General features: G+C 42.3%; 1 protein-coding gene across 4 annotated transcripts in view; it reads right to left on the bottom strand.

Annotated features, from left to right (window-relative positions):
• The window catches only part of TRAF2 (TNF receptor associated factor 2), a 156,134-nt gene that overhangs the window by 115,181 nt on the left and 18,372 nt on the right, over positions 1-22,581 (bottom strand). For all 4 annotated transcript variants that reach the window (XM_029611590.1, XM_029611591.1, XM_029611589.1 and 1 more), the window contains exon 2: positions 2,893-3,106. In XM_029611590.1, the coding sequence (XP_029467450.1) occupies positions 2,893-3,080 (188 nt within the window). In that variant the 5' untranslated portion in view covers positions 3,081-3,106. The remainder of the gene's footprint in view (positions 1-2,892; positions 3,107-22,581) is intronic.

Genomic DNA, 22,581 nt, shown 5'->3' with positions numbered 1-22,581 from the left:
ATCCCTGCGTAGCCTGGGTTTGACACACCACTCCCCAGCCCGAGAGGCTGGCATCCGTCGTGACAATGATCCACTGAGGTGTCTGAAGGGGCACCCCCTTCAGAAGGTGAGCAAGCGAAAGCCGCCATTGCATCTCAGAGATGGTAGACTCAGAGTGGGAGAGGCATCCGAAACTGTTCCGACACCGGTTTCCAAAGGAATAGAGAAGCTTTCTGTAAAGGACATATATGCACAAAAGCCCAAGGAACCAGATCGATAGTGGAGGCCATGGACAGTGAAAGCGAGAGAAAATTGTGCACTTGTTCCCTGAGTTTGAGCGCCGGAGTGTCTGGAAGGGTCACCTTGCCGACCAGAATGTCGAATCGCAGCCCCAGCGGAGACGAAAGCGTCCACCTTGGGAACTTTAAGCGTCTCTAGGCATTGATCAGGGAGGGGATAGAGCTTGTCCATCGCCCTACCCATTCGGAGTCCCGCTTCAGGAGACTCCCAATCCCGAAGGAGCAGTTGCATGTGCATGGGATGAAACGGGAATGTACGTGGAAGAGCCCTAAGTCCCGCCAGAATCGTGTCCACGTTGGCTGGCATAGAGGCCCTAGTGGAATCCTCAGGGGGGACTTCAATTCCCAGGTTGTCCAAGATGAAGGGAATGAGCGGCTCCAGCTCTTCCCTTTGGAACAAGTGGAGAACACGCCCTCAGGGTCTCCATTAGGAAATGGGGAACCTTGAGGGCCCAGTTGACTCTCTTGAGATTCAAGATGGGATGGAAAGAGTTGTTTCACCTGTAAACAACTCTTTCCTTCCTATCTTGGATCTCAAGAGAGTCAGGGCTCGCCACAGCGCCACGCACTTTTAACAAAGGTCATGATGGTAGTGGCGGTCGCTCTCCATCAGGAAGGAGTTCTGGTCCACCCTTACCTGGACGACTGGCTCATCCGGGCCAAGTCGGAGACTCTCTGCAGGGTGACAGTCGACAGAGTCTTGGCCTTCCTGACCTCACTCAGGTGGATAATCAACTTCTCCAAGAGCAGTCTACAGTCATCCCAGATCCTGGAATTTTTGGGAGCACGATTCGAACACCTGAATCGGAAAGGTGTTCCTCCCAAACGCTCGGGCGCTCAAACTCATGGAGCAAGTATGCAATTTTCTCTCGCTCTCGCTACCCACGGCCTGGGATTACCTTCAGGTCCTGGGGTCCATGGCTTCTGCTATCGATCTGGTTCCTTGGGCTTTTGCGCATATGTGTCTGTTACAGAAAGCTTTGCTGTCCCGCTGGAAGCCGGTGTCGGAGCAGTTTCGGATGGTCCTTCCGCTTTCATACTCTAGTATCGCAGACATGCAATGGTGGCTCTCGCTCGCTCACCTCCTGAAGGGGATGCCCTTACAGTCTCCTCAATGGATCATTGTGACGACAGACGCCAGTCTATCCGGCTGGGGTGCAGTTTGTCAGACTCCGGCCACACAGGGATGCTGGTCCCCAGCTCAATCCCGCTGGCACATCAATCACCTGGAGGCCTGAGCGGTTCGCCTGGCACTCAAGGTCTTTCTCCTTCTGATCCGTCGCAAGCGGTGCGGATGCTCGCGGACAATGCCACCACGGTAGCCTATCATCAATCGGCAGGGGGGCACCAGAAGTCGCCTGGTGGCTCTGTATGCCAGCAAGCTCCTTGCCTGGGCGGAACGGCACCTGGATCGTCTGGCAGCTTCTCACATTGTGGGGAAGGAGAACGTTCAAGCCAACTTCCTCAGTGTCTAGATCCCGGAGAGTGGGAATTGTCCGATGGAGCAATGGATCTCATCGTCCACAGGTGGGGGTCCCCCCCCACGTCGATCTGATGGCTACTCTGGACAATCTCTCAAGAGTTGACAACTACTTGGGCATGCAGTTTAGCTAAATCTTTTCATAAGTCCGATCTGCACAGGGGAAGGGGAGGGGGGGAAGCTGGGTTGCCTTTTTCCAGTGAGTGCTCTACCAGGCCCCTGAGGCAAGTGCATGGCACCGAAACACTGCCAGTGTTGGGCAGAAAAACCTTTTCACTTCATAAAGAGACATTTGCCAGTCAGATCACTTAAGACTATCCTCGGAGAGAGTGAAGATAAGTTGGAAAGCACTCTAAATGTAATTATATAAGACGAACTGAATTGCACTACACAGGAGAGTTGATTTGGGGTAGAGAATTTTTGTTATTTCCCGCTTGAATACACTATTATGTGAAGATAATATTATGACTTTGAAAGCAAAAACTGTAAATTTAAGCACCTTATCATGGGCACACATTTAAAAATTAAAAGTAAAAAATTGGCATCTGCTTTTGTTGGGAGTCCCAACTGCTATTTGTGAGAGACTCCTGGAAGCAGTACCAGATTGAAAAGATATACAAGTACAAAAACATGTCTATGTATATTTATGTATGCCAATCTAAAAAAAATTGTTAATTGGGAGATGTGTGTAAAGAAACAATTATTTATTGATAGCTACGGAAAGCAAACTAGGAATGAGAGACTTTTACACATTCGGAAGAAAAAAAAGTATACAAAAAGATATGGTACAGAACACTAACCCTTTACATAGCACACAAACTTATAATTATATAATTACATCATATTATGTAAACCGTTTTGATTAAACACTGTTTGTAAAGACGGTATACAAACACTTAAATAAATAATGTACTAGGAAGTAACTGAATAAATGAAAATTATTTGAGGCTCCTTGTGAAATAGTTGCCCTTGGTTAATGTTGGTTACATTAGAGATACACTGGTAACTTTGGTAAAGCAGCAGTTCTATAATTTTCCTTTTCTGTAGATGCACAAGGGAACAGATCTGAAACAGCCAGGTGTGTCAGAAATCAGTAAATACCCTACAGAGAGGAGTGATTTTGAAAGCAATTACCTTATAATTGACTTGAGACAATAGGAGCAGTAACGATGGCCACACTGAGCTTGAAAGGGTCTCCTCAGTATATTCTTGCAGTGGGAGCAAAGATATTTCCCTTCGAGTTTTGTCCCCAGTATCTCTTTGGGAAAGCCCGGTTCATTTGTCTCCAAAGACCCAGGCAGAGAAGAGTTTGCTGCTGCCATGTGAACCAAGAACTTTATGTGTGTGCCTATAAAGAAAAAAAGAAGAAGAGATACAGATTAAGTCTCTTCAAAGCATTCATTCTTTTTAGGCATTCTGCAAAGTAACAAATAATCTCATTTGCATACGCTTTGTTTATCTGTGACCCAATATTCCCCATAAAAACAAGATCGTACATTGCACTACTGTCTATGATACGGGTTGCTGAGCCCTATAAATCAGATGTCACGGGGGTGGGGGGTTACCGGTGCCATTGGTTGGCCCCTGTCACATGGTAGGGGCTGACGGCCACCGGCGCCATTTTGCTTAGTGGCAGCCGAGGCCCCGGGAGCGGCAGATCACTTCCGGGACCTCCGCTGGACGACTAGGGGGGTGTCGGGAGGGTGGCTGCCTGCTGCGGCGCCCCCTAAGTCTCGGCGCCGATCTTCTTTCTGTGAGTGTGTGTGTATATGAGAAAGGAATTTGCCAGTTTAAAAAAATGAAATGTGATAATACATATACCTGAACTTTTGAAAAAGTTGGATGAAAGATGAAATTACTGAATTTTAAGCATCCCTCTTCTGGAAAATAAAATTTAACTTAAAGTGGGTAGAGACAAATACTAAAGCAAAAAAAAATTAAAGTATTTAAAATGTTCATCTCAGCAAAATCACAAATTTAAGATACTGATGCCAGGTGGGGTCTGATTTTTTTTTTTGAAGCATAATTTAAGCATGAAGACTAGAATAGAATCTGAAATGGTTTTTCTTTTTCTTAAGCCTTTAGAAAATGTATATTTTTAAATGACTAAGACTGGAATCTTCCCATTTAAAGAAGCCGACTAAGGATGTCTTTCTGTTCCATATCTCCCACATGAATAATCATACGACTGATAGTTTGAAGAAAGACACTTGCTTTATTGCCTGAAAGTGTAAAACAAGAGAAGCTGTATGGTGTGGGTGGCTGTCCCTTGGGAGGACAGAACCTGAAGGAAGGGTGTCATTTCGCCTTCTGATAGGAATGTGTTTTTCTTATTTAACGGTTGGGAGCATCACTTTCACTTTTAGTAAAAGTGAAAAATGCTGCAAGTCTGAAAGCAAGGTGCTTCTGTGAGAGTGTGGTGTATATGTGAGTCAGGGAGGGTGCTTCTGTGCTTCAATGTGTGTGTGCGCGAGAGAGATGGAGCATTTTTTGGCTGGCTTGTGGCTGTGAGATAGAACATGTGTGTGATTGAGAGCTTGTGTGTAAGTAAGAGACAGTGAGAGCATTGTGTGATTGAGAGAGACTGGCCAGAGAGGTGATGTGTGTATGTGTGAGAAAGACTGATCAGGGAGGTGTAAGGTGTGGGAGTGAGAGAGAGAGAGAAAGAGAGAGAGACTGGTTGGGGAGATGATTGGTGTGTGAGAGACAGAAACTGGTCCTGAGGGTGTGACTGGTGTGTGTGTGTGAGTGTGAGTGAGAGAGAGAGAAGAGACTGGTTGTGGTCCCTAAGGAAGAGGACTAGCAGCTACTGCTGCTTCTGGTATGGCCTGCAAGGGAAAAGAGTAGGAGAACTGCTGGAGAGGGTAAGTAAAGGAGGCTTTTTAAGTTCATTTTTCTTGATTGACTACCATTTTAATTATTGGGTAGTATGTGATGTGTCTGCTGTTTGAAATATTTTATTGGTGTTTGGTAAAGCTTTCAAAATTTGCACAAGTCTTTAATTATTGGATATTCTATTCATCAGCTGTTTTGAAATTATTGTATTTGTATGATTTTATAATTATGATTAATGATTTATATCTTTATTTTATTGATTTGCTTCACGAGGAATGGTGACATTTTTGTTTTTCCATTGTTACACTGTACAGAGTCTGGCGTGATGCATTTACAGTTCAGTTTTTGTCTGCACATTTCTATTTATACTTTATGTGGCTTTATTCTGTATTTGATGAGGGTTTGTGTTCTGCATGCAAAGACCGAGATGAAGCATTCTTTTAGCATGTGGTTTTCTGTAGTAGCTTGGCCTGTTCTGTTTTCCTGATAGGAGGTGTATTGATATTTTAGATTCTGGTGTAATATTTTTGGTATTCTTTTTCATAGGTAGGGTTGTTATTCTTTGAGTGTTGGCAGATAGTACTGTGTTGATAAGGGAGGACCATGCCGAAATATATCATAATAGGTATGATGCCATATGAATTCCAAGATGCAAAGTTTTCTTGTTGGCATCACAACAGTGCATGAAATTATCACAACAACTTGCATATTAATTTTATCTCAGAATGTCATTTTTCATGTAAAATATGTTATAAATGCATAATTTAAAATTGTGTATGGGAAGGGGGCGCCAGACTGTAAGGTTTGCCTAGGGTGCCTAATACCCTTGCACCGGCCCTGGATTAGCTTATGCTGAAGCACTGATGTCCAGGAGTGATGCTGACTGAAGGTGAAATTTCATCCAAAGGGGGAAACCCCCCCCACACACACACACCCTACTCTTGCACCTGTAGTCAACCTATAGGAGCACAAATTTTCTTCTTAACAGCATATCATCATGTCACACCAATTCCGGCTAAAATGAAGTGGGTGCCAATTCAAGAGCGTATTCAGTAGAAAATTGCAATGACTACCTTTAAATTGTTATGCACAGACTCTTGCTCTTGGTCGAATGCCCTGTTAAGGATTTATAAGCTTTCTTGCGAATTAAGATCTTCAGAACGTGGTTTATTAGATGTTCCCGCCATACGTCATGCTTGTCTTGCCACAACTAGGGGCAGCATTCTCCGTAGTGGCGCCTACCTTATGGAACCTGTTACCTTCAGACCTTCATCTCCAAGATAATGTAAAAAAATTCAGACTCCTTTTGAAAGGCTTTTTATTACAGCAGGCTCTCTGTTGACTTTGTTTTATTTCATTTTTTCGAAATGATCGTCTATTTTATGTTTTTTATTGTTACTGCTGAGTTATTAACTTTGATTATGTATGTTTTTTATTGTAACTTGCTTAGGCCTTCATGTGTTAGGCCAGGGGTCAGGAACCTTTTTGGCTGAGAGAGCCATAAACGCCACATATTTTAAAATGTAATTCCATGAGAGCCATACAATATGTTTAAAACTAAATACAAGTAAATGTGTGCATTTTATGTAAGATCACACTTTTAAAGTACAATAAGTCTCTGAAAATATTACACCAGGCCTTAAGACACCAATACATCTCCTATTAGGAAAACGGACCAAGTCAGGCTGCTATAGAGTCCTACACAGAAACTACACGCCAGCAGAAAACCTCACCTGAATCACGTGCTGTCCCTCACCTAACATAGAATAAAGAGACCAAAACGCATAACAAGAAGCATGCAGACAAAAACTGAATTGGAAACTGCAACAAGCCAGAGTCTCTGTATGCAGTGTAACAAAGGAAAAAAGAAACATCACACATCCTTATAAAACAAATCAAGAAATATAAAATCATCAGCAGTAAAACTGTACTAACAAAAAGAACATATTTCGAAACAGCTGATGAGTGGAATATCCAATAATTAAAAACTCATATAAAACATTTCCAGATACCAACAAAATATTTCAAAATAGCAGACACAAAGATCCAGTAATGAAAAATAATAAGGATACAAACATTTTTTTGCTCTGCATACCTGGGAACGTTTGATATCCAGGTGTCCTGAGATTGTTCTGAATTAGCAGGAGGTGGGGTGGTTTGCTTGGAACTTTCTCCTCTCTGTCACATACCAGCGCTCTCTCTCACACTGGCTCTCAATGACACACCTATACACACATGCTCTCAGTCACTCACATATACAAATGTTTTTTCTCTCTCACTTATATAGGCTCTTAATTACACATTTACACACATGCTGTCTATCTTTTCACGCTTACACACACACAGGCTTTCAATCACATAAATACATGCTGTCTTTTTCTCTCACACACAGACTCTCATTCACATGCTTACAAACATGTCCTCTCTTTCTCTCATTTACACACAGGCTCTCAATCACATACTCACATGCTCCCTCACCTAAATCAGCTCTCAATCACACACATACACACATGGTCTCTCTCTCTCATTTAAACACAGGCTCTCAATCACATACTCCATCACCTAAACCAGCTGTCAATCAGACACAGACACACATGATCTCTCTCTTACTTATACACACAGGCTCTTAATCATACATACACATGATCTCTCTCACACACAAAGGATCTCAATCATACACACATACTCTTTCAAACAAACAGGTTTTCAATTACAAACTTACACATACAGGTTCCCAATGGTAAACTTACATTCATGCTCTCTCTCTCACAGGCAGGATCTCAATCACAGACATACTCTCTTTCACATATACAGGCTCTCAATCATTCACATACATGCAATCTCTCACTCACACACACAGGATCTCAAACACACATGCTTGCTCGCTCATTCATTCACTCTCTCTCTCCCCCCCCCGGGAACTCGCGGCAGCAGCAGCCACCTCCCAACGCTAACCTCCTTCATTTTCAGCCCTCGCGGAGGCGAAGGCGGTGTCCCATCGGCCGCGGTTGAAGATTTTCATTTTCCTCCGAGCCGCGCTGCTCTCTTCTTCCCGCGGCCCGGAAGAGGAAGTGGAGAGCATCGGGTGCCTGCGCGGGAAGACCCGCGCAGGCACCCGATGACTCCAGCGCTGGCACCCGGCTGACACCCGATGACTCCCGCGCAGGCACCCGGATGACTCCAGTCGGCGTGCTCTCTTCTCCTCCCCCCCGCGGCCCGGAAGAGGAAGTGGTGAGCATCGGGTGCCTGCGCGGAAGAAGAGACCACGCTAGTGTGGTCTCTTCTTCCCGCGCAGGCACCCGATGCTCTCCACTTCCTCTTCCGGGCCGCGGGGGGGAGAAGAGAGCACGCCGGTGCCGCTGACTCCAGCTGTCCTGCCGCGTTCCGCCCGGGCTGACAGCATTTTAAGCCCGGGCGGCGGAGGACCGGGGAGCAGCTGGGTCAGCGGGGAACCGCGAAGTATGGCGACACTTGTCTGCGAGCCAGATGCAGCCCTCAAAAGAGCCATATCTAGCTCGCGAGCCATGGGTTCCCGACCCCTGTGTTAGGCGATTAATACATTTTAAAGAAATACTAAAATACTAAAGCCTAAGTACAATTATGTTGACCAAGCATTTCATGTCTTACATGTCGCAGTACAATGGGGCTCAGAGTGCAATAAGCAAAAATCTCCAACTGAGAAATCAGCATATTCTACTACTCTCTTCAAACTGGGGAAGAATGGGTAAATACACTTTTCTAACTGGCTTCAAAACAACCATGCTGTAAAGATGAAGTTCCTTGGACACTCAAAGCACTAGAACAGAGGCAGTCACCACGATCTATGACAAATGGGTAGAATGTTTCCTTTGGTCCATACATGTCATTGAGTCTGGTTGTCAGATTCAGTAGTAGCTGCAATATTTCTGTTTCAGGGGAATCCCAAGACATAGCACACCACAATATATTCTAATCTTGATAATTCAAGGGCACGTGTGGCAGTGCATGGAGAGGAAAAGCTGCACATAGAGAAAACCTGACCTGAAGAGCATTGAAATCTGGAACTTACCTGCAACTGATCAAGTCCACCACTTGGACACTAACATGACCGGCAGGCAAAGTCATATCTTCCTTTTCTCCTCCTACTCTCTTTTCTAGTTTTCGGAACCAACTAATGGGTTCTTCTAAAGTAGCACCTATGCTAGCTGTCAAAGTCATATCAGTAAGAATTAGCATCTGCTTTAGCACCTATGTGCAATAGCACAATTTTATATGTGCGCACAAATGCTGCCTCCATAAATGGGGGGATTTTAGTAGACGCATGCGCCAAAATAATTACCAGTTTCCCCAATTCGTTCCCAGTTCACGCAGCTAAAGGATAGGACTTCCTATCCCCACTAGTTAATTAGTCTCCCTCTTACCTTTTAAAACCCAGCTGACTAGCCTATTTTCTTTTGTTCTAGGTCTTACACACCATCTATAGCAGAAGTAAAGTTACATAGTAGGGGATCCCAGCATGCACTTCTGAGCGTAAGGATTTACATGCACGTTTCATGTTAAAGTCTCGTAACATCCATGCCCCACCCAGACCACTCCCACACCCCACCCTCTTTTTCCAACTTATTTGTGCAGTGCGGGCCACTCAGACACTCTCATATCTCCCTACTTTGGCACGCGCCGGGATTTTAAAATTCACCTCTTAGATTGTAAGCCCTCTGGGGACAGGAAAATACCTACAATACCTGAATGTAATCTGCTTTGAAGTACCAAAAGGTGGAATATAAAGCTAAATAAATTCATGCTGTCAAATAGAAAGAAGAACTTTGGATAACATAGATGACACTTCTCCTGAGTTAGTAGAGTCTGATCAAATCCCAGAGGGATCAGAGAGCTGACTGACATCCTTAAGTAAGAGAACAATACTTGCCTGGGCCACACTGGAGCAATGAGGATAAGTGTGCCCAAGTCTGAGTGTTTTATGCACCATTCTTGCTACTAATGTAAGGGTAGGAAAAATACAGCAGATCTGCATCCCTCTTGAGTAGATGTGTCTGGAGTGGATCTGAACTTGCTCTGATGAAGGGAACAAAAATTTTTAAACTTTCCAGTTGATGCAAGCAAGTCAATTGACAGATGACCCAGAGGTTGAAAAATCTGTGCTACTCTTTAATCCAGAGAATACTCGTGGGGGCAAATAACTCTGTTGAGGAGATGGAGATTCCGGGAACATAAGTTGCTTGTATGCAGGTGCTATGACTGCAAGCCCCTTCCCAAATTCTTAAGAGATTCTTAGCAGAGGGTCCACAATCCTGCGCCCCCTTGTTTGTTCACGTAAAACATTGCTACTAAGTTATCGGTTTGGATCAGAATTCTCAACTCATGTCTGATGGCTATTAGCTCCAGAAAGTTAACCTGGAACAGATGTTCCATTGCCAACCAGATTCCTTGGGTTCGTAAGGAGCCCGTGTGCGTGACCCAGTACCTGGTGATGCATCTGTTGCTAGCATAACCTGATGAAATAGAAGTGGAAAGGGAACACCTATCTTCAAGATTTTTCAATCTAGCACATGAAGAGACAATTTATGCGATGACACTCACAGACTGTGACAAGGGCTGAATCAATTGATCCCAGTAGGCCACACTAGAGAATTCTCATGTTAAGGCGGGTCATGAGGAACTGTATACACCACCCCAGGACTTCTCAGGCCGGTATTAATCCCACTATAGTAAATTCTGGATCAAGGTTCAAATGGCAGAATGCCCGGTCTATACAAGAATGCTTTCTCTTCCAGAGAATCTATCCACTCTCCAATGAACTTGATTCTTTGGGTAGGAACAAGGTTCGACTTGGCGAAGTTGATTATGTTCCATAGTGATTGAAGAAACTTAATTGTCTACTGCAGAGAATCTAACACCCCTGGTTGGAAAGACCCCATCATTAGCCAATCGTCCAGGTAAGGAAAGAGACAAATTCTGTGGTGACTGAGATGTGCCACTGCTACTGCTAGGCATTTTGTGAAAACCCTAAGGGCCACAAAGAATACAAAAGGGAAGGATTTTGTATTGGTACTATGAATCCACAGTGAATTGGAGATATTTCTATTGAGAATGATGGGTGGGTAGATGAACATATGCATCTTTCAGGTCTTGGGTACACATCCAGTCTTCCACTTGAATGAAGGATTGGTTGGAGTGGAGGGAGTTATTTTGAACTTCTCCCATGACAGGCTCTTGTCCAGTCTTCATAAATCCAAGATGGGCCTCAATCCCCTGATTTTTTGGGAGGTAAGGAAATAACGGGCATAGAATCCCTTGCCAATCTCTTTAAGTGGGACAGGTTCTATCACTCGCTGACTGAGAAGTGACTCCACTTTGAGACAAAGCTGGATCAAGTGAAACAAATCTGGATTGAAGGCAGATCATTGGTGCAGCATTGAGGACAGGAAAAGAACAACCACAACTCCACAATTTTGAGGACCCTTCTGCCACTCTTCCAGGAAAAGGTGAATCCTCCCTCCTACCAGAGGCCCAGTTTTAGGCTAGGTTTGTTGTAGCATCTGACATGGACATCTGCATGCCAGAGATTGTTGTGGCAGCCCAGCTGGTATGTGATACAGCTGAATTTGGTGGAAGGAGCATTTCTCGAAGAAGGTGCATTTAAAAGCAAAGTAAGGACACTTAGAGGAAGACCATGGTTCAGGTTCCATTTATAGGGATTGAAAAGCGGCATGTTGCTCCTTAATCTGGGTGACAGTTTCCCTGACCTTGTCTCTGAAGAGATTGTCCCCCAAAGACATCTATTAAACACAACTCCCTGACTGCCCTTGCCTATAGAAGAAATAAATCAATAATAGGATCTAAATGTTTCATTCAATACTGAAAAATGTAAATAAATCACAATTATAAATTTTAAGAACTAATACCTCCCCACACTTCCCTACATCCATATCTGATCACCCCCACACTTCCATACATGTGCACCCACCATCATTCACGCAATCACTAAAAAAAACACAAAAAAACAAACCTAAAAATCATATACAAAAAATATTGGCATTTAGATTCTAATATTGATTTATTTCTTATACAGGCTTTAAAAATTATAAGTTTGTTTTTTGTACTTAAAATAACATTTATTAGTTTCTGTTCAAAGTTTTTTGCTTTGTAATTTTTTTAAAAAAAATTAATAAAGAGATAATAAAAAAAAAACCCAAAACAAACATTTATTGAATAAAAGGTAAGTTAGTTGGATTTACTTACTTTGGGCTGTTCCTTTTTTTGTTTGTTTGGTTCCCTGAAGACATCTGCCAACTTATCATGGACATCCTCACACAAGCTGCTGGCTCTCAACTAGGCTATCTGGAATGCTTTGATCACTGCTGCAGATAATCTTGCTGAGGTACGAACAATTCATACATGTAGCAGAGATGTCATCTGCATTCTTTGGCATCCAGATAGTCTTCCTGCCCTCCATCCAGCGATTCTACCAAAGATTTCAGCTTATCTCTTCTATAAGCATTGTACCATATAAATAGGCAAGCCGCAATAATGGCTTTGAACCGAGCTCTGAAACAGCTTCTTCCCAAAACTGTTCAACAACCTAGGATCTTTTCCCAGCGGGTGTTTAAGAAAAATTCTAATCTTAGCTTCTTTTATTGCTGGATTACCACCACTGATTGGATTACCCCAAATCCCAGAGCTAATTGTACTTTATTTCAGGTCCAATTTTCTAGCTACTTGGGGACAGGAGGCTGGACTCCCCCACATTCTAGTCTGTAAATCCTGCAGAATTGAATGAACCAGAATTACTGCAGATTTGGAAGGTATTTCCAGAATGTGAAGCAGCCCAAAAATGTCAGTGCAGGGATCTTTGTCCTGTTGCCTTGCCCAGGAATATGAGAGGTCTTCTGATGGCATGGAATGCTCTGGTGGATCAGGTGTGTGTAGGGGGGGGGGGGTCTGAGTGAATCCTTGTAGACCCTTCTTCAGAACCAAAAGGCAAAGGGACAGTAGCCCAAAACCTCAATCAAGATGAAGTGATGGGGGAGGGATTCTCTCATCTTGGAGGAAAATATTCCCAAGGCATGCTCCAGATTGTGGTGTCCATTGATTCCTCCACTGAGGAAAGGCTGGTAGCTCCCACGGCATGGCATCGAGAGGGACTCCTCCTTGAGAGAACAAATCCACCATTCTGGACAGGAGAGGCTGAATGGTGCCTTCCTTGACACTTGCTGCCAGTGAGGTAAATAAAGTCTTCACCAATTCAGCTAACTGGTCAACAGGCTGTTATGGCCTCTGACCTGAAGTTGGGGGGAAAGAAATATCGCCTCTGTCACAAGTATGGGATCACCCTCCTACAAAACTCCTAGTGGACTCTGTGATGATGTCCCATCCTGAGATAATTGCCCTGGCAGTCATATAGAGACCAGTTTCACCATGGAGCATATCTGATCCAGAGTCTCCAAATGAAGTCCATGGCTGAGAAGGTGGGAAGGAGATATGGATGTCAACATGGAGGAAGGTTAAATGCAAGAAATCACCTTTTAAAGACTGTTTCTGCCTCAAATATGCTGAGTGCACTGTTGGAAGCCAGGGACCAGTGCACCAGTTTCTCTGTGGTCTGATATGTCGACAGCTCTAAGGGGATGGAGTCTCGACAGTGTGAAGGCTGGATGCATTGACTGAATAGATGGCTGCATCAGCTGAGTTGAGGTCTGATGCATCAATGGTGCCACATACACCATTGGAGCTGAACCCAACAAGCTTCAGCGGCACAAACTGCACTACTGGCTCCAAGACATGCTGCTTTTTCTTCTTGTGTGTCAATGAGCCACAAAGGAAATACATCAAGGGGCTCACCAACCCCTGCTTCCACGTTTTGCTCAACCCCCAGCACTGCATGTATGGCATATAGTGGACATGATCTTGGATTTTGCCGACTCTTGTAGCCAAGGTAACTGCAGGGAGCCATGCTACTTTCCAAGACAAGAACTAAACAGAATCTCTCTGCAGTGGCCCCAAACACGGCCCCATGAGTTGAGAAAGGACAACATTCATGTCTCCTGGAATGGGAGGTTATTGTACTGGAAGCTAAATGTGGCACAAGCCTTTCATAAAACTAAATAAAGTGGATAAGTAGAGATGGATTTATGGTGTACCTGAACATGGCAAGCTACTAAGGAGCTGAGGCAAACCCTGAGTCAGAAAGGAGGAACAAGCATATTAGCAAGTGCATGGGCTCTCAAAAAAATGGGTCCAAAATTTTTTTCGGAATATCTGAGCCATTTGAAGGTATAGCACTCTATCTAGAATAAAATCGAGAACATTTTGGTTCCAGCTAGCACACCATCCAAAGAGATGAGCAAGCAACATCCAAACCATTGGACTGAGGTACAAACTGCCTGCATGATAAAAAAAAGTGTTTCTTCATTCTGAGCCTTGATACTTCCTGTGCGTTGAGCACCTTATCTGTTGATGCATACCTTAGTGCATCATGGAGTACTTCCTGGACATCGGTGTATCATGTGTCAAGAGCATCCTTTGGTGAATCAAGTGCACGAAAGCACCTTGTGTTAATGGCACCAAAGCTGAAATTTTTTCGATACAGGCTCTGGCTCGAAGAGCGATTGTAACATTTGACCCCATGGCTTCGATGTAGACCCATGGAAGAGTTCTTGAGGAACTCCTGCTCAACTCATTTCCTGGTTAGGCATACTATGCTATTTCTGAGAGACTTACATAGTTCTACTTGGACGCCCTTTAATCGGAGCGAAGCAGGGATAAGCTGAAGCCTCTCATGGAATGTTATCATAGATACAGTTCTTTGGCCATTTTGAGGAGGCAGAAGTTTTTTTCTTTTTTGTTGCACCGAAATGTGCCATTTTGGGCGCTGCAGTGCAGCAAGGCCACTAAAAATTAAGAAAATGATGAAAAAAAAAAATCTGGAGAGACTGAGTACACGTCCATGCTGTGCTTGGATAAAAAAAAAAAAATTGAATAGATTCTCTAGGGAACTCCCGCACATGCTCAGTAAGGCTCAAAGCTCCACTAGCTTAAAGAGATGAGTTTGTTCAGTTCTGCTGGATGACGTCGCCCACAGATCATGGCTAATAGCCTGCTTATCAACAGAAAATGTGGTCATCACACAAAGATACTGAAAAATTAGCAGGCTATAATTGAAGTTTGAGAAAGTGTTGGACTTCTTGCCTTTAGACTGTGCTGATATTAGTTCTTGAGCGTGCTCTATGAGCTTCCTGCACCCAATTCCACATGTTGCAGTGATCATAGGATCAAATCTACATGTCTGAAAAGGGATTAGGAGCCTCCTGTTTTGTTTTTTAAATGAATCAGCTTGGGCTACATCAATCTGTTATTGGCCTAGTACTTGTTATTTGGGGCCCCCTGTGGAGTCACTCTTCAAATTCAAGACAGCTAGTCTGATTGTAAATGCATTTCTTACTTGTATAAATGCAATGAGACTCAAAATAAGGAAGAAAAATGGGCAAATAAAATACAGAATGGTTAAAAATGCAATATATAAGGGCTCAAAGCAACCCCAAAATACAATAAAATAAATACATATCATACAGTATACTGTAATTATCTCTAACAAGAAATAAAACAAAGCATTGCTAACTATGCTAAATATGTGATTAGTCATGAAGTTAAGGATACAGTATAATTATAAAAATCTCTCCTAACATGACCCCAAACTGAGCTATAAACAGTAGAAATCCAGATCAAAAAGCATAAGTTAAAAAAACAAACAAAAAAATACATCTTCAGTTGCTTCCTAAAAACTTAACTTTTATAGAGCATAATTCACTAGGTAGTTTATTCCACAGCAAGAGACTAATACACAAGAATACTCTATTTCGTGTCACCATCAAATTGACTTCCTTATACAAAGAAGGCACCCTTTCCTGAGAACGTAGCACTTTCATGGGGATATCGGATATTAGTTTATCCTGGAGGTAAGAGGATCCCATCCCATTCAGCTTTTAAAAACCAGGCAAAACAGCTTGGATTTAGCCTGGCAACTCACAGGAAGCCTGGATCAGTGAGGCTAATGACAAATAAACAAACCACTGTACTTGATGTCTTGTAGCTGAAGGAACATATTTCTTCTTGTGTTCATTTTAAGTCTAAAGTCAGTCCTTCATCCAAATAAATCCCCAAACTTCAGATCTCATGCTGAAATGGGAGAGTTGCATTGGCTACAGAGTTTAATCTCAGCAGGCAAAGATGACACAGATGAAAAACCTATAAGAATGGCCTTCCAGTTTCTGAATTTAGCTGCAGCTTATTTTTCACTGATCAGTTCCATATCTTAGAAAGACAAGATCAGATGATTTTAATCACAGCATTTTTCACATCTACACCAAGGGGTGCATACAACTGCATAACATTGGCATAGATGTGAATTCTAATTTATGCTAACAGTTTCCACTAGAGGTCTGAGAAAGATGTTCAATATTGGCAACAGCAATGAGCCCTGGGACATTCAACACAGATGAAAGGCCACCGAGGAGTCACTCAGGGCAACCCACTAAACGCACTCAACCAAAAAGGAAAAGACAAACATTCCATGGATACCCAGATCCACTAGCCAAGACAGTAATAACTAGCAATTTGAAATATAAAACAGAGCTGATAAATCTAACAAAATTAACCATGAACATATTCTCACATCTCTAACTCTCAGCAGGTCATCCAGTAGCCGAACCAATAAGATCTCAGTTCCATGATCAGACCTGAAACCTGACTGATGAACTGGGATCCGAGATACTTCATTTCTTCAGAAACTGTTCAATCTGAGACAATATCGCACATGCTCTAGAACAGGATTGTCCAACTCCTGTCCTCGAGGGCCACAAAACCGGTCTGGTTTTTAGGATCTCTCTAATGAAAATACATGAGACACATCTGCATACAACTGAGGCAGTGCATGCAAATTTATCTCATGCATATTCATTAGGTTACTTTGAAAATCAGATCGGTTTGTGGCCCTCAAGGTCTGGAGTTGGACATCCATGCTCTAGAACCTTAGGGGTGAATTTTAAAAGTCCAGTGTGCACCAGAGCCAGTAGATATGCGCAGACGTTGGGCCAGCGCACACCATGCCAGAGTACGCATGGAGCTCCTGATAGGCGCACTTTTTTTTTTTTTTTTTGCAAAAAAGGGGGAGGAGGCATGGGCACAGCATCGGCTTTCTGGGATTTATCAGTGATAGCATGTATTTATGCACACAAGCATATGCCGGGGTCCCCGCAAAGTTTACCACTTCTATGGATGGCGTATAAGTAATAAAATAAAAAAAAAAAATAGGCTAGTCAATGGGTTTTTAAGGGTTGGGACTAACAGGGTAAAAGGAAGGCTTTTAAACTAAGAGGATTAGGAAATCCTATCCTTTACCTGGGCGAACTGTGTACGAACTGGGGAAAATAGTAATTGCGTCAGCGAGCGTATCTACTAAAATCCCCCACTTACGTGGTAGAAGCAGCATTTGCACACCTCCATATAAAATTGTATGCACATGTTCGAGCACATATAATGCACATATGTTATAAAATGGCCAAGTCCACTGGCGTGAGCCGGCATACACATATATATCCGCGCAGCTGTTTAAAAGTTACCATCATACAGGGTAATTCATCAAAATGCGCTATGGCCTTAACGCTCGCGATAATGCCATAATGCATGTGGTATTTATCACAACATACAGCATGAATGCAAATTTTTCAAATTTATTCAAAAGGGGCGGGATCAATGAAAACGAGGGGCATTATTGCACCGTGTGATAGTGTAACACACACTATTGCACTTTTAACGCTGGAAATAACTTACACCTTTTTTCCTGGCGTTAAGCTGTGCAATATGCCCAATACAGACAAAACACAATTCATGACAAATTTTGCAAATTCCGTTTCAGACATTTTTGAGGAGAGGGAAGTGGAGTGGAGTAGAGAGAGAGAGCCTCTGGGGTGGCACACTTAGTAATCAACTATTTATACTGCTATAGGAGGGCCAGCTAGTAACTCAAGATAAGATTTTGGTGGTGGTGATGTAGGGTTTTGGAGCCAGTTTTACATGCAGAGAGAGACGTACGACCAGCACAGTAGATCTCAGTGAAGATTTGATGTCATTTGGTGAGAGGAAAGTCACACAAACATGAGATTTCTATAATGTTCTCTCGCCCTAGCTTGATGGACTCTCTACCAGAGTGCTATCAAGCTAGGGCGAGAGAACATTGAAGTAATCTCATCTTAGTCTGACTTTCCTCACTCCAAATGAGGTCAAATCTTCACTAAGGTCTACTGGGTTGTTTGTACATCTCACTCTGCATGTAAAACTGGCCCCAAAACCCTACACCATCACCAAAACCTCATCTTGATCTGTTGATAAAAAAATATCTACAGTACCTGAATAATCAGTTTTGAAGTGGCTGAAAGGTGAAATATAAAAATAAAATCAAGTTTCTGCTTACAAATACTAGAAGCCTAAAAAAAAAAAAAAAAAAAAAAAAGAGTTAAAATGCATAGCACAAACAGTAGATATAAATGGCATCTCAGAGACCTGGTGGAAGGAGGATAACCAATGGGACACTGACACCAGAGTGAAAATTTTATCACAAGGATAGGATGGATAAAATTGGTGGATGGATGGCGCTATATGTTAAAGAGGGTACAGAGTCAAACAGGATAAACGTTCTGCAGGAAACAAAAGGCACTGTAAAATCTTCATGGAAATTCCATGTAAGAAGGGAATAGAATAGCAGTGGGGGGTGTACAACTGTCCACCTGGTCAGAGCGAACAGACAATGAAATGCTAACAGAAATTAGGATTGTTAAAATTAGCACCACAATAATAATAGGCAAGTTCAATTATCCCAATATTGAATGGGTGACTGTTACATCAGGACATTCTAGAGGTGTAAAATTCCTAGATGAAATAAATGACTGCTTCATGGAGCAGCTAGTACAAGAACCAACAAGAGCGGGAGCCATTTTAGACCTAATCCTTAGTGGAACACATGATTTGGTGCAAGAGGTAATGGTGTTGGGGCCATTTGGCAATAGCGATACTAATATGATCAAAACTGACTTGATAGCAGGAAGGGAGACTTTAAGGAAATCTACTAGCATTTAACTTTCAAAAGGGAGACTATGATAAAATGAGGAAAATGATAAGGAAAAAGCAAGAACTGCAAAAGTTAAGAATTTACATCAAGCATGGACATAGTTTAAAAATACCATGTTGGAAGCCCAGACCAGATGTATTCCACACACTAAAAAAGGTGGAAGGAAGGCCAAATGACTACTGGCATGGTTAAAAGTGAGGTGAGAGAGATTAATCTAGCTAAAAGAACATCTTTCAAAAAAAAAAAAAAAAAGAAAAAGGGATCTGAATGAAGAAAACAGCTTAAGCACTGGCAAGTTAGATGCAAAAAGTACTGATAAGGAGGGAAGAGACAGAATTTGAAAAGAAGCTTGTTGTGGTAGCAAAAACTAAAAAAAAAATAAATTTCAGGTACATTTAAAGCAAGAAGCCTGTGAGGGAGTCATTTGTTCACTGATCAAGGAGTAAAATGAGCACTGAAGGAATACAAAGCCATAGCAGAGAGATTAAATGAATTCTCTGCTTCAGACTTCATTGAGGAAGATACCCATGCCAGAGTCATATTTAACGGTGAAGAGTCAGAGGCAATGAAGCAAACTGACAAACTAAAGAGTAGCAATCACCTGGACCAGATGATATATATCCCAGAGTGCTGAAAAATGAAACTGCATAACTACTATTATAGAAACATGATGGCAGAAAAAGACCATATGGTCTATCTGCCCACCTAATTTAGCTTATCAATTCATATCACTCCCTTAGAGATCTCATGTACTTATCCCATGTTTTCTTGAATTCAGATACTGTTTTTATCTCCAACAACTCTACTGGGAGGCCGTTCCTCTCTGTAAAGAAATATTTCCTAAGATGACTCCTGAGTCTGTGTCACTCTCATTCCATGACTCCTTGTTCTAGAGCTTCTTTTCCATTGAAAGAGACTCACCTCCTTTGCATGGAAACCTTGAAGATATTTAAATGTCTCTCTCTCCTATTTCACCTTTCCTTTAGAGTATACAAGTTTAGATCTTTAATTCTGTTCTCATATGCTTTACAACAAAGACCATTTCAGTAGCCACCAGCTAGACAGACCAACCAGATTATATCTTTCGAAGGTGCAGTCTCCAGAACTGTACACAGTATTTCAAATGCGATCCCACTTCCTTTTTATAATTTATATTTTATTCAGAAACAGAAGCCTTAGTCACACACATCTTACAAAAAATTATCCACAATATTGTTTTCTCATTGTAAAATCTGGAAACACAATGCACTGGATACGAATGTACAAATTGCATGTGCATACCTTCTTCAACAAAACTAACCCCTCCCCATAAGCCCACCCCCCCACGCTTTGAGGATTCCAACTCAGAAAGGTAATTTCCACTCTTAGCAAAAAGAGAAAGTCTCAAAGCACCAGATCATACTCAAAAGGAAGAGAAAGGATGTTTCCCATTTAACAATCTTTGAAAAGGGTTCCACATCTTCAGCTGTTTGGAAAAACGATCTCTCCATAAAGCAGTGAGCTTCTCCAAAATGTTGTCTCTGTTTAAATGTAATCGTAAGTGCAGAAAAAAGGGGGTAACCCGCTCCTCCTCCACCAGGTGGCCCCTAACAAATCTTGCTGCTGTAGCCAATGTTACTAATTTATTTTTCATTGGAGAAATATCAACAGGTATATTAAGTAGAAACATTCAAGGATCATTGGATGTGCATTCCTCCAACAAGATATCCACAAATTACAAAACGTTTCCCCCAAATAGTTGGATCACCGAGCAATACCACCAAATATGAAAAAGAGACTCCACTGAATCCACGACTTCTTCAACATAAATCACTGCAGGATGGAAACATCTTCCGTAACTTCTATGGAGTTAAATACCATCTACTCTGTAACTTATAGCTATTTTCAATCATTGTTGCAGATATAGAGCATTGTCCCACATGTACAAAAGATCCCAAGTCTCATCCTCCCAAACCACCCCCAAGGCCTTCCTCCCAGGCCAGTAAATGTTTTGCTTTGCCCTTTGGAGCCTTATTCAAAATGGAATATACTTTTGAAATAACCCCATTTATTGCTGCAGCCTTCCCACAGTATCCCTCAAACAACAATTTCCCTTTCAGAAGGTCTGACTTCACCACCTTAGAATTGAAAATGAGCCAGTTGCGTATAAGCAAATTAGTCCATACCAGATCTTGAAAATTCACCATCCTTTGTCCCCTCCACATCTGTTCTAATTTACTCAAACCTTTAGTTTCCCATAACCTAAATACTTTATAATCTTTTCCTGTGGGGAAAGCGTCACACTGCCTAAAAGATGTAAGATGAAAAAATTTCTTATCCCCTTTTCCATTTTACCCAAATTTGTAATGTACACTGTATACAAGGGGATATACTAGCCGTAGCTATTTTTTCCTATGACACCAGAAAAGTGACGAGAGAGTGTTGCCATCCCTGACATACATTCTTCAATATCCACACTGTTTACCATGGACCTGATTATGATGGTCCACCACTGCTTTTGTGAAGCAACATAATATTTAGCTACACTAGGAACAACCAGCACATACAAACCCTCAAATTTAGACCTATATAAAATATGTTTTTCTATTTGTGGGCATAAAAAACGCTTTTGTAAATTTTTCAATTCTTCCACAGGAATAATACCTGGTAAAGTTTGGAACAGCACAATTTTGAAAGGAGAGTCATCTTTACTACTGCCATTCTCTCCATCCCATTTACCCAAATGTCTTGTCTTATATAGGACACCATACCAATCATCTTACTCTCTCACTACCACTTTAACACCTCCCTATTGTCATTATTCTGCATGAATTCTATAATAAAAGAGCGTACCTGTTATCCACTTTTTTTTTTGTCTTTTATTAAACTATCATTCAACCTTCAAAATCTATGGCCTCCCTGGTGTTTATTAATCATCATGTCCAACCACACAGAAGCTTGGTCAGACCATGTTATTAAACCTCTCAGAATCCAGAGGTTAGGATTTTATCCACCACAAAATAGTCAATTCTAGAATATGAATTATGTGGGTGCAAGAAAAAAACAATGTTCCTAGAAGGATGTCTGACCCCACTATATATCTATCATCTGCTATCTGTCTATAAATTGTTTCAACTTAATTCTATCTGCCCTAGTGAAACATGCATGCTAGAAGAGGTATCCAAAGCTGGATTTCTGAACAAATTAAAATCCCCATCAATTATTTAATTCCCAACCTCAAGATTCAAAAGGAGACTATCCACTTTTATCAAAGACTCCCCGCTGATTACTATTCGGGCAATACAGACTGACCAATGTAAACTGTGCATTTCCAACTGTCACCTGTGTGGCCCTGCATGGCAGCTCACAGCTAGGATTGGGCACCACAAGGAATCCTGGAAAAGTCATCAGTAAGTGGCAGAGCTGTGCAGCCCCTCATGGACTGTTACTGCTGCAGCCAGCCTGGATATGTGGCATGGGCTGCTGGTCTGGGATAGTCCTGGGTGATTCGGTACAGGCTGAGTGAGGTTCAGAGTGTCACTGATGGTCCAATGTGGGCCTAAACATAAAAATGGGGTCCAGCTCAGACATTAGCATCAGATGTACATGGGGGAAAGAGGGGGGGGGGGGGCTGACCAGGAAACCTGAAAGAAGTTATATACCAGCAACCAATGACATAAGAGGTCAGCTAGGTCTCATTTGTCAACTAGTTGGACAAGTCATCGATGGTGAAGGGTGGGGACAACTCCAGAGAGAGAATCAGGAACTGGAGAATCATCGATGGTTCAGCATGAAAAGTACTTTCCTAGTTGATATGGCCTCCATCCATGGCTCCCTCTCCTTGAGTGGCTGCTGCATTACATTGTTTCAGAGTTAGAGAGTGAGCTTGT

Source organism: Rhinatrema bivittatum, chromosome 8, assembly GCF_901001135.1.
Source record: "Rhinatrema bivittatum chromosome 8, aRhiBiv1.1, whole genome shotgun sequence".
NCBI lineage: Eukaryota > Metazoa > Chordata > Amphibia > Gymnophiona > Rhinatrematidae > Rhinatrema > Rhinatrema bivittatum.
The sequence above is the reverse complement of the archived record's forward strand: the minus strand, read 5'-3'. Positions and strand labels throughout refer to the sequence as shown.